This window comes from Malus domestica, chromosome 17, assembly GCF_042453785.1.
Source record: "Malus domestica chromosome 17, GDT2T_hap1".
Taxonomy (NCBI): domain Eukaryota; kingdom Viridiplantae; phylum Streptophyta; class Magnoliopsida; order Rosales; family Rosaceae; genus Malus; species Malus domestica.
The window spans coordinates 16,209,394-16,222,454 of record NC_091677.1 but is presented as its reverse complement, the minus strand read 5'-3'; the positions used below and the strand labels follow the sequence as shown (position 1 = coordinate 16,222,454).

The window sequence follows — 13,061 nt, the reverse complement described above, 5'->3', positions numbered from 1 at the left end:
GGCTCATTCATTGTTGAGAAGGCTCATCTATTCATTTCATAGCCGATTCATAGAATTTCGACCTTATGATCGGAGTCATTAACATTATAAATCACTTTATTAATATCATTTTTGCAAAAAATTGATAAAATATGAGATAATTTATTCATCAAATTATACAAAAACAGATGGACGAGGTTCTGATCTTATTATCAGAGCTATTTATATTATAAACCACTTTGTAAATATCAAAACTTTGTCCATCTGTTTTTGTGTAGTTTGATGACTAAATGTTCTCAGATTTTATTAATTTTTTGCAAATATTATCTTTGTAGAGTGATTTATAACATTAACGATCTGATCAAAAGTTTGAAGTTTTATGAATCGACCACGAAGTCAATTGAGGAGCTTCCTCAACCATTGAGAAGGTGGTTGGGTATGTATAGAAAAAAAAAAAGGGTATTTTTTTGGTTTTATTTTTATTTTTTTCCTTAGAATAATTCTGGTTGTTGACTTTCAAGATTTTTTATGTTGGATACCCAATCAGTCCATTTATGTAGGGTGCAAGCCCAGACACAAGTTGCAAGGGCAGCTGAAAGGACCAAGCCCTTGGCCCAATTGCTCTCCATTTTTCCACTTGTAGACCACTTTTTTTTTTTGGAACCAAGGGCAATTTGACCTAATTTCCCGATCAATTGGGCAACCGATAGAGTTGGGGGTGGTTCGGACTTCGGATCGAGATCCTGATCCAAAAATGGTAACATGAATCTCGAACAAATCTCTCTTGGGACCAGATTCTGAAATTCTAAACCGAACCGAAATTTTATTAAAAGCATTATGAACCTTCTTGAAAAAAAAGAGGGAGATGAAGAAATTCTAAGCTCGTAATTCACACGGTAAAAAATAGATAGACGAATTTAGTAAACACATTATGAACCATCTATCTAGTTTTTTACGATTTATGCATTATTAACACGGAGTTTACTGAAAATTCTACTATACAACTGAGGACATATCACTCTTTTTATAGCTTTAATCACGTGATTTATTGATCACAAACTATATTATTGTTTTAATTTTTATTATAAAGAGAGAGAGAATGATTGAATCCGAGAAGCAATGGGTTTTGTTAATTGTTTTTCTCCAGACCTCCATTTTATATCTCCAGTCGGCGCACCCTCTTCCTCAGGTACTTGTCTGCTTTTGATTATATGTTGCGGCTGCTGCTTCCATGTTAAATGTGATGTGTTTATTTTATTCAGTATTTATTGTATGGGTGGTGGGTTGCAGGTGTATTTGGAGGCTTGGTTCCCAAATCCCGAAGGCCAAATGGGTTTTTATTCTTCAGCTAATTCATTCATACATGCTGCAGTAATCCAGGGTTTATGATGAGTGGCAAGCAGATGAAAGTAAGTACCCTTAATTTGATTTTTCCCTACATGTGTCTCTATCTGCTAAAACTTAGGAGCCGTTCTGGTCAGATATCAGTTTCATCACTTGAAACCTAAAATGCCAATACTCTAGGGCTCTTTTGGTGCCTAGTATTAGATTGCATTGCATTGCATTGCAGGAAAAGTTGAACTTTCATGGAAATAGTATGGAGATTTAGGTATTGTTTTCTACACAGAGGGCCAACCCAAATCATCAGAGCACTGCGCATGCTGCCTATCTGCCACTTTTCATCGCCAAAGATGTGTCCAACTAACAAAACCCAGGAAAATTTCCCGAAACTTTTTGACCGACAAACAAGTAAACTCAATCATCAAGATGTGCATTCCACTTTATTGAACTGCCCTTCTGATTTGATTGCACTGAGATTCTTCTTGTGGTGTGCCGGACAACATAATTTTTTTCACAATAAGATTGTGATTGATCACATGGTTGGTGTGATCAAGCGCGTGATGGAACAATACAGAACCGTTAAATTGGTTATTAGGGAACTAGAGAGCATGGGGTGTGTTGTAAAATCTCAAACATTTTTGCTGTTGTTGAGGATTTATTGGCGTGGCGAAATGTATACAATGGTCTTTGAGGCTATTGAGCTAATGGGTACTTATGGCTTTACTCCAAACACATTTGCTCGTAACATAATCATTGATGCGTTGTTCAAAATTGGGCATGTGAATTTAGCTATTAAGTTTCTGAAAGAGACCCGAAGGCCAAATTTTTTGACTTTTAACATTGCACTGTGTAATTTATGTAATATCAATGATTTATATCACATTGGAGATGTGTTTAGAATGATGTTGCAATGGGGATATAGCCCCAAAGTGGAGACATTTGAGATGATTTTGAGCTGTTTATGCAAAATGGGTAAAATAGTGGAGGCGCATCAAGTTTTGGGTCTATTGATTACTTTGGGTATTGCTGTGTCTGTAAATGTTTGGAGTATGTTGATGAATGGGTTTTGTCGGTTGCAGAGACTTGATGTGGCTGGTAAGTTATTGGAGAAGATGGTTGAGACTGGTTCTTCTCCTAGTATTGTAACGTACACGACTTTAATCAGGGGATTTTTAAAATCTAATATGGTTAGTGAAGCATTCAATATTCTAAATATTATGGAATCCAAAGGATATGCCCCTGACCTCGTTCTTTGTAATGTGTTAATAGACTCCTTTGCCAAAGCTGGGAGGTGTGATGATGCCATTAATGTTTTTGTTAGCATGCGATCACGGAACTTGGCTCCTGATTCTTGTACTGTCTCTTCATTATTATCTACCTTGTGTTTGTCTAGGAGGTTTGATATGTTACCCAAGTTGGTTCGTGGACTTGACATAGAAGCTGACTTATTGCTATGTAACTCACTTCTCTGTTATTTTTGTAAAGCCAAGTTTCCGTCTCTTGCTGTAAAGTTTTATAATGATATGCTTGATAATGGCCTTACCCCAGATAAGTATACTTTTGTTGGATTAGTAGATGGGTTATGCAAGGCAAAAAGAGTTGATGAAGCAGTTGATGCGTATCATGGGATTCTCCAGAGTTTCCCTGGACAGGATGCTTATATTCATACTGTGGTCATGGATGGGCTTATAAAGGTCCGTAAATTTAATGCGGCCATTAGAGTGTTTAGAAAAGCAGTTGAAGAGGGCTACACCCTTGATGTTGCAGCATACACAGTTGCCATTATAGGGCTCTTTATGGGTGGTAGAGCTGGAGAGGCTTGGTCACTCTATTGCCAGATGAAGGAAGTCGGCTTGGCTCTTACTGTACATACATACAATGTAATGGTCTCTGGTTTTGTTAAAGAAAGAGATCTTAATATGGTTAATTTACTGCTACAAGAGATGATAGAAGCAAAAGTAGAACTGAGCTCCAATACTTTCTTGAGATTATCAAAATTCCTCTGTAGACCATATCTTTCTAGTTCAGTTATTGAACTATGGATTGAGATGAGAAGTTTGGGTTTGATATCTTCTAAAGTAGTGCAAGAATTACTTTCTGATGAAGTTGCCAAAGGCATGAAAGTAGATGATGGCCTAATTGCAATTTCAGACGTTACTTCAGAAACTGATCGATCTGTGGAGGCATCTGGCTCTGAAGACGTTTATGATGTGGCTGCTTCAATGGCTTGAGATTTATAGTGGTTAAGATTTGCCTCTTCAATGTCTTCTCTTGGAATTGACAGTTTAAATGGCATTTCATCTAGCATGCTAAAGGTAATTCTTGTAACTTCAATTTCTTTCCTGTCTAATTGGTTATCTTTGAATTGCCTTTGGCCTTTGGGATTAATTCTTAAAACATTCAATTTGAATTTAAGAATTTATTTTGGATATTTGGGTTGCTGCTTGGTACCTTTTTTTTTCAAAAAAAAAGAAAAAAAAACTCATTTATCAAATGCGATAACCTTAAAGATGCTAGTTGTGATTTCTCCAAACAAAAGCTTGTTTCTCATTCCTAAAATCGTGTGGGTTTCACTTATTGTTTCAATTATTACTTATTAGGAGCACAAAATAGATTTGAACAGAATAATAATCTAACAACTAAAAGAGAAACTTGTTTATTTGTTTTCATTTTTTTCCCGAAAAGGGGAGCTTGTTTATTAGTAATTCGGGGAAAATGTACCATGCCTTATAATTTTACAAATTTATAACATTTAGAGGGGTACATCTCATTTATCTTGCACAATTTATTGGAGCAAATAAGGGAAGGGGCAAAACTCAGGAGTTTGTTTTTCATTCTTCACTTCTTTTAGTTGATGGTTCATATCACTATGATTCACTGTATGTTTGTCTCTGGCAGCTGGCTCCTATACTCGTCAGAGTTGCTTAGTTTGGGCTTATGTACGTGGTCAACAATCCTACAAATATCAGCATTAGTTTGCCCAGTTTATTAAAGTTGTGAGTTTTAATCATCAGATTTCTGCAAAGTTTCTGAAGGTGCTTTCTAGTTATCACCTTGCGATTTCCTCATTTTGAAGTATGCTTATCCCTTTGTGAATATTGATATATGTAGGTCATGACCTAGTTATTGTGGGGTTATGGATGCCCAATGAGAACGCGGGAGAACAGGGTTAACCATTTGACTTGAGCAGGTGCGTCGGCTTTTGGGGATAGACTTATACTCCCAACTTCATACCAATAGAGCAATTGGGCTTCATATCTATCTGCTTTGTGAGTGTCTCCACTTTTGATTAACACATTGATTACCCCTCGTCGTGTATCACTTTACAGAAAGACGATGTTGACCCCCCAATAATTCATTGAAACTCTTTTTCATCTTTGTTGTGGTACAGAGCAGTAATGACCTCCAGTTAAGGATTTGATACATATTCCCTAAAGATTATACTTTTGCATAATATGCTTGGTTTTATTGTTTTATAGATACCGTTGCTTTTCACTGAACTGCCAAAGTTCAATTCTTTCATAGAAGTTTTCGTATCTTCAATTCCTTCTAGATGATATACTTGGCAATGCTATTTAACATTTCTTTCTTTTTTTCTTTGCTGGAAAATATAATTAATACTCACTTGTTTACCTTTTTTTGTTTTCAGATTGGAAGATTTGTCTAGGTTTAACATCACATTATGTTTACATATGTAATTGCCAAATCCTGCCTTTCTTTTTTCCTAATTCCACTCATGTGTTGGTATAGGCATTTTCAAACTTTGGTTATAATTTGGTCTCTATACCTACAATGGTTCAATGTGGTACGCACTCTTAAGCCGATTATAAATTGAGTCTTCTGCTGGTGTTTTTGTTTTTTCTTTTGCAAATTCTTTGATGCTTTGTTGTATTTTTAAGTGGAAGCAATATCATACGGTATACTTGTTGGCAACAACATGCATGCTGTAAGCAAATATATAAGAATTGTTCTTTGTCGACGTACAATGTGTAACTTGATACTTTTACTATAGTATTGATTCATTTCCACCGAGATATGTGAAAACAAATATGATTCCCAAGCTATAAGCAAGAATTTAATGAGTGTGTCTCTAAGCATGTTTCTTGCCTTTATATCAAGCCTGCATGAAAATAAAGATGCTCTTAGAGAGTCTGTAACTTCCTTAGTAATAGGAACCTTGAAATCACAATAGTTCGATCATTTCAATTGCGACAAACAACTATTTCATCATTGATATATACCGTACTGTGTAGGTTAATATGGAACTTCTGAACATATAGAGTTCACTACAATAAGCTTCAGTCCATTGGTTCTCTGTGGCGTCACTGCCTTTCTCGGTTGCAGGCCATGTGGGAGAGGAAGGATGCGAATCAGTCTTGCACTCAAAACAAAACCACAAGAGGCCCAAAGGTTAGTAGTAAGGAAATGCAACTGTTGGTTTTGTATTTACATGTATGCTTGCTAACTATGAATAACTCTTGAATGTTGAAACAGTTTATTCTTTGTTTTTACAGGAAATGCAACTGGTTACTTGTTGGCAACAACGTGCATGCTGATTTGAGTCTTTTACATCTATGCTTGCTAACTATAAATGACTCTTGAATATTTGCAACTGGTTACTTGTTGGCGACAACTTGCATGCTGATTTGAGTCTGGATACTAATTCTTTTGAGGATACCATATTAAGATTGTGTTTTGTAAGAGAGTTGTAGATGTTATTTTTAATTACTTTAGTCTAAAGTAGAGTTCCGAATTGGCACTATTCATGTTGCCTATGGAATGGGGTCTCTATTTTGCTTTAATTACAAAGCTGCCATTGTGTGTGTGGGATGTGCTTCGGCCAAAACACCCCGATTGGGCCGCTACATTTGGGCCTGGGAAACGGCTCCTTTGGAAGAGAGAGAGAGAGAGAGAGCGCAGAGAGGAAGATGACGGAAATTGAGGAGGAGGCCCATGCCTGCAGAGAGTGAGTGAGATCTGACAGCTACCCACTAATTTAGGCTTCCAACTGTCGGTGATCGAGAGATTGCTGGGGTAGCTGATGGCCTGTTTCACATCGAATAGGTCAGTTCATCCAAATTTAGCAATTGACTCTCAAACTCTGAATCTGATTTCGTCTCCTTGCTGCTGTTCTCCTCCATTCCCCTCTTCTCTCTTTCTTCCATAAATTTAGTCAACTAATTCGATTATTCATTTTTTCTGATTGAATATCTGCGGCTCCACAAAAGATTCAGTTTTTGTCTGATCATTGTCAAACACTGTAGCAATTTTAAGTTAGTCAAAATTTATAGTTATGGTTATTGATTGCTGGAATTTTGGTCGTAGTGGTCCAGACTTACATGCTCATGGTCTTATCATTAATTTACTGTGAAAAGAAAAGATGGATAATTTAGTGCGAACTGTGCTTAATTCAATGGAGATTTGCTAGGTTTGAATACAATTAGGTTAATTGGATATTGGATATTGGATATTTTCTGTAAAGGGTTTTATCTCCTTCGGGTTACTTTATGTTTAGAATTTGTTGGATTTAGCATTCTTCACAAGCTTTGATAATTGTTTAATTTCTAAGTTTTGTTCCATGCATGGTTGATTTTTTTTTATAATTATTGAATCACTTCAATATTTGCTTGGTACTTAGGATCTGAAGCTTTTTGACTTTTGAAGAGCAGCTGCAGGGAAAGTATGAGGTACTCTTTTTATCTTTGTGTGTGTGTGTTTTATTTATTTATTTATTTATTTATTTTTATTTTTTATTTTTTTTAATTTCTATTTTTTCTGCAAGACATGAAATATATTGTAGGAATCAAATGTATGATTGTCTCGAAATGTGTATATCTTCTGTGGAATATTATTGGTGATTATGGTAATATCCAATGTATGGGTATGGTATTGCATAACTTTGTAGATTAAAATCCCGTAAAGGTGGTGTCGGTGAGGGAAAATATCAAGTGTGAATTTGTGTGATTAACACTCAATATTGAAAATAACAATACCAAGTACATCATAAATCCATTGTAACCTACTTGACCAAAAGTTCCAGACTATCTTTATACCAACTCCTGCAAAAAACACTATCTTTATACTAAGTGTTGCATAAAAACGATAGTTATCCCAGACTAACTTATCAGAATTTGTACAGCATTTAATGCTTATATTTTTTATTTTTGAAGCTCTTTATCTCATTGTTTCCTGACTAATTTTCTGGAAGTGAGGTTGATTACCAATTGGTGGTCTCTGGCTGAGATTTAATTCTTTTTAAACACTCCTCATAGGCCATTATGATTGATACTTTAATACGATAGCAGAGATGCCAAGTTGTGCTCCTTTAGTTTATGTCTATTAATTCGCTTTTAGAATTAACAATTACCATGCGTCCAATTCTAGGACTTTATGTTTACATGTAGGGAGTCGGGTTTTTTGATGCAGAATGTAAGTGACCCCACTTCACGTACTCTGAAAGTATCTAAGCTTGGTAATGATTTTGACGGGCATTTCTGATGCCTTCTTGGTATGATAGTTATATATGTCTGTTCTGTGTATGTTTTGTTTCTGTTTGTTCTTAGAGTGTACTCCTTATCCAGTGATGTGTAACAGAGACATAGCAAAAAAGAAGCTTGCATCGTTTTCGGTGAAAACGGATAAGAGGAAAAAAGTTTTTGCAGTTTCTATCTTCTGTATAGTTTCCCGATGGGTATGCAATATCTTTTAAATCCCACGGTGTGTTCGAAGTTAGAACTAAGTAGATTTGTTGCACATTCTTCGTTTGAAGATATCCTAAAGAGCCAGAATTATATTATGGGTGGGAGAAGCAAAATATATATGTGATGAATTTGGATTTTGCAGTCTCTAGATGAGGCAAGGCTCACGCCTCTTACTCTGGTGTTGTGGGATTTTTATTTAATTAATTTTTTGGTCATTTGCTTTGCCTTCCGTATAGTTTATATTGTGATGTGCAGCATTGGTGCACCAATGATATCGGGTGCTTTAGGATTGAGACTAACCTCTAAATTGATTGGTAAATCAATTATTGGATGCTAGCGTCAGCTAAATCCTCTCGAAAATTGGTTTAGTTAGTACATATTTGTATAATATTTTGATAGAAAATGTGTTATATTCTTTCTGTATTTGGTTTGCAAAGGGAGGGCAACATTTTTCAGGCTTTGGATATTAAAGACTAAAGATGATTTTACTTTGTTAATTAGTTTAATTAGCATGTGGTTTGGTGGGGTCTGGTACGTATTATGGAACTAAAGTGTGTGACAGAAGAATCACAGTTGGTATTATAGTTGACAGTGGATCTTTGTACGATAGACATCTTGCTGGATGAGTTGTGCTTTTACCAACCAACCCTAATAAAATTATATTTGAATCATGCTGTCTTTTGCCTATATATGCAAAAATCATTTCCAACTGGGTAAGTGTTTTGTGTTTGGTGTGTTTGGTGTGTGTGAGTGTGTGTGTGTGTGTGTGTGTTCATTGTAGGGAACTTAAAATGAAATAAAGGCTGAGTGGAGCAATTATTATTGAAATTTATGGGATTTGGAGAGAGAAAGTCTCTCCTTCTTCTTCGTTGAAACTAGAACAGCAGAAAAACATTTCAGAAAACTTGGGTTTTTAAGAAAAAAAACGCCAAGATCACCCTGAGTCGCTCCTCTGCCTCCTAGACGCGCTCCGGCAATGCCTCCGCCCACTCCTGCGAAACTAAGGCGGCAACTCTCACGCCCAGCCTCGGAGGCGCTCTGGGCTAGGTTCTTAAAACACTGGTGTTGATACCGAAAAAGAAGATGAATTTAAAAGAATATAGTTGCTTTAGGACCAACTGATGAAAAGGATTAGAGGCAAGGTTGTCGAATACACTCTTGGTCATGCATCTGTGATGTTGTGAGAGCTCTAAGACTATCGCTGTAACATGGAGAAAGGAAAAGTCCATGGAGGGTTTTGGTGCATTTTTGTTTCGTCTGAGTGTACATTGTTACATTTGATATCGAACTATACTCAAATGTATGAGACATTATAGGTTTCTGAAAAAACATAGTTGGGAAGTATAATACATCAATGAATTCTGTTTTTAACTTCATGTTACATGAACTATATAGAGCAACTCTGCTGAGTTGTTTGCGATAGAAATTTTCATTGGACACATCATACCATTAGGTTGAGTTGGCATTTCTGTTATGCACTGTCGACCGTCTGCCCCGGCTTAGGTGGTAACAGGATTAGGTGGTGTTGAGGTTGATTTTTGAGTCGAAGTTTAACCCATTAAAGATATATATTAGTGTCGCTAATAGCTTGAATTGACACAAGACCATATTCTTTGGTCATTACTTCTTATAAATGCTAATGCATACTAATACCTGCAATAAATAATGTTGAACCCTATCATTAGGTGTTTAATTAGTTGGTTGTTTCGTAATCAGATTGCTGAACAAAAAGTTTGTGTGATCAAGCATGTATCATTGCAATTGGAATTTGTGGCGTGATAGTGTTGTGTTGTTCATGCAGTGTTTAAATGAATAAATTTTCTATTTCATTTCCATTATAATTAGAAATTTAGAATCATACATGACATTAATTTCAAATAGCTCTTTAAAGTCTCTATTTTAGATTTGTGTATTTGTGATTTTGGATGACACTGAAATTATTAATGGGTTTGTTTTATTTAGTTGAAAATTAGACCTTTGATTGTAGGGTTTGTGTAACTGTTCTATTTATGTTTAGGTAAAATTGCTGTAATTAGTTTAGTTGCTTTGCAGGGTTGTTTAGTTGGACTTTTAATGGACGAATTCCAGTTTTCAGTGCTTTGGCCACCAACACTAGCAGCAGAATCATTTGGTTATAATTTTTGGAAAATTGAGCACTAGGTTATGTGTGTTTTTGCAAGAAAAGCTGGAACTTTTTTGTTGAGAAAGAAGATTGATACTGATTCATGGAAATAGTATGGAGATTTAGGTATTGTTTTGTGCCCAGAGGGCCAACCCAAATCATCAGAGCACTGCGCATGCTGCCTATCTGCCACTTTTCATCACCAAAGATGTGTCCAACTAACAAAACCCAAGAAAATTTCCCGAAACTTTTTGACCGACAAACAAGTAAACTCAATCATCAAGTTGTGCATTCCACTTTATTGAACTGCCCTTCTGATTTGATTGCATTGAGATTCTTCTTGTGGTGTGCCGGACAACATAATTTTTTTCACAGTAAGATTGTGATTGATCACATGGTTGGTGTGATCAAGCGCGTGATGGAACAATACAGAACCGTTAAATTGGTTATTAGGGAACTAGAGAGCATGGGGTGTGTTGTAAAATCTCAAACATTTTTGCTGTTGTTGAGGATTTATTGGCGTGGCGAAATGTATACAATGGTCTTTGAGGCTATTGAGCTAATGGGTACTTATGGCTTTACTCCAAACACATTTGCTCGTAACATAATCATTGATGCGTTGTTCAAAATTGGGCATGTGGATTTAGCTATTAAGTTTCTGAAAGAGACCCGAAGGCCAAATTTTTTGACTTTTAACATTGCACTGTGTAATTTATGTAATATCAATGATTTATATCACATTGGAGATGTGTTTAGAATGATGTTGCGATGGGGATATCACCCCAAAGTGGAGACATTTGAGATGATTTTGAGCTGTTTATGCAAAATGGGTAAAATAGTGGAGGCGCATCAAGTTTTGGGTCTATTGATTACTTTGGGTAGCGCTGTGTCTGTAAATGTTTGGAGTATGTTGATGAATGGGTTTTGTCGGTTGCAGAGACTTGATGTGGCTGGTAAGTTATTGGAGAAGATGGTTGAGACTGGTTCTTCACCTAGTATTGTAACGTACACAACTTTAATCAGGGGATTTTTAAAATCTAATATGGTTAGTGAAGCATTCAATATTCTAAATATTATGGAATCCAAAGGATATGCCCTTGACCTCGTTCTTTGTAATGTGTTAATAGATTCCTTTGCCAAAGCTGGGAGGTGTGATGATGCCATTGATGTTTTTGTTAGCATGCAATCACGGAACTTGGCTCCTGATTCTTGTACTGTCTCTTCATTATTATCCACCTTGTGTTTGTCTAGGAGGTTTGATATGTTACCCAAGTTGGTTCGTGGACTTGACATAGAAGCTGACTTATTGCTATGAAACTCACTTCTCTGTTATTTTTGTAAAGCCGGGTTTCCGTCTCTTGCTGTAAAGTTTTATAATGATATGCTTGATAAAGGCCTTACCCCAGATAAGTATACTTTTGTTGGATTAGTAGATGGGTTATGCAAGGCAAGAAGAGTTGACGAAGCAGTTGATGCGTATCATGGGATTCTCCAGAGTTTCCCTGGACAGGATGCTTATATTCATACTGTGGTCATGGATGGGCTTATAAAGGTCCGTAAATTTAATGCGGCCATTAGAGTGTTTAGAAAAGCAGTTGAAGAGGGCTACACCCTTGATGTTGCAGCATACACAGTTGCCATTATAGGGCTCTTTATGGGTGGTAGAGCTGGAGAGGCTTGGTCACTCTATTGCCATATGAAGGAGGTCGGCTTGGCTCTTACTGTACATACATACAATGTAATGGTCTCTGGTTTTGTTAAAGAAAGAGATCTTAATATGGTTAATTTAATGCTACAAGAGATGATAGAAGCAAAAGTAGAACTGAGCTCCAATACTTTCTTGAGATTATCAAAATTCCTCTGTAGACCATATCATTCTAATTCAGTTATTGAACTATGGATTGAGATGAGAAGTTTGGGTTTGATATCTTCTAAAGTAGTGCAAGAATTACTTTCTGATGAAGTTGCCGAAGGCATGAAAGTAGATGATGGCCTAATTGCATTTTCAGATGTTACTTCAGAAACTGATCGATTTGTGGAGACATCTGGCTCTGAAGATGTTTATGATGTGGCTGCTTCAATGGCTTGAGATTTATAGTGGTTAAGATTTGCCTCTTCAATGTCTTCTCTTGGAATTGACAGTTTAAATGGTATTTCATCTAGCATGCTAAAGGTAATTCTTGTAACTTCAATTTCTTTCCTGTCTAATTGGTTATCTTTGAATTGCCTTTGGCCTTTGGGATTAATTCTTAAAACAGTCAATTTGAATTTAAGAATTTATTTTGGATATTTGGGTTGTTGGTTGTTCGCTTTTTTTTATTTCAAAAAAAATAAATAAATAAAAAAAAAACTCGTTTATCAAATGCTATAACCTAAAAGATGCTAGTTGTGATTTCTCCAAACAAAAGCTTGTTTCTCATTCCTAAAATCGTGTGGGTTTCACTTATTGTTTCAATTATTACTTATTAGGAGCACAAAATAGATTTGAATAGAATAATAATCTAACAAATAAAAGAGAAACTTGTTTATTTGTGTTCATTTTTTCCCCGAAAAGGGGAGCTTGTTTATTTGTAATTCGGGAAAAATGTACCACGCCTTATAATTTTACAAATTTATAACATTTAGAGGGGTACATCTCATTTATCTTGCACAATTTATTGGAGCAAATAAGGGAAGGGGTAAAACTCAGGAGTGTGTTCATTCTTCACTTCTTTTAGTTGATGATTCATATCACTATGATTCACTGTATGTTTGTCTCTGGCAGCTGGCTCCTATACTCGTCAGGGTTGCTTAGTTTGGGGTTATCTACGTGGTCAACAATCCTACAAATATTAGCATTAGTTTGCCCAGTTTATTGAAGTTGTGAGTTTTAATCATCAGATTTCTGCAAAGTTTCTGAAGGTGCTTTCTAGTTATCA

The 13,061-nt window shown here is 36.0% G+C and overlaps 2 protein-coding genes across 13 annotated transcripts in view; both read left to right on the top strand.

The window, feature by feature from the left end:
- The first annotated feature begins 837 nt into the window (after positions 1-837).
- The window catches only part of LOC103417281 (putative pentatricopeptide repeat-containing protein At1g16830), a 32,330-nt gene continuing 20,106 nt past the window's right edge, over positions 838-13,061 (top strand). For 2 of the 12 annotated variants that reach the window (XM_070817426.1, XM_029096949.2), the window contains exons 1-10: positions 1,045-1,168; positions 1,270-3,635; positions 4,219-4,316; positions 4,432-4,589; positions 5,071-5,125; positions 5,574-5,730; positions 5,835-6,384; positions 6,959-7,007; positions 10,074-12,316; positions 12,908-13,005. In XM_070817426.1, coding sequence (XP_070673527.1) covers positions 1,566-3,551 — 1,986 coding nt within the window. In that variant the 5' untranslated portion in view covers positions 1,045-1,168; positions 1,270-1,565 and the 3' untranslated portion in view covers positions 3,552-3,635; positions 4,219-4,316; positions 4,432-4,589; ... (4 more) ...; positions 10,074-12,316; positions 12,908-13,005. Of the gene's footprint in view, positions 1,169-1,269; positions 3,636-4,218; positions 4,317-4,431; positions 4,957-5,070; positions 5,126-5,573; positions 5,731-5,834; positions 6,385-6,958; positions 7,008-10,073; positions 12,317-12,907; positions 13,045-13,061 lie in introns of those variants that run through there. The other 10 variants (XM_070817427.1, XM_070817431.1, XM_070817424.1 and 7 more) reach the window with 10 other exon arrangements.
- On the top strand, positions 11,525-12,232 carry LOC139193392 (putative pentatricopeptide repeat-containing protein At1g16830). The gene has a single exon (XM_070816390.1). The coding sequence runs from the start codon at positions 11,525-11,527 to the stop codon at positions 12,230-12,232; it is 708 nt and encodes a 235-aa protein (XP_070672491.1).

Bases quoted from the DNA above. Each gene is read 5' to 3' on its own strand.
- LOC139193392 (XM_070816390.1), top strand. From the start codon at position 11,525: ATGCTTGATAAAGGCCTTACCCCAGATAAGTATACTTTTGTTGGATTA.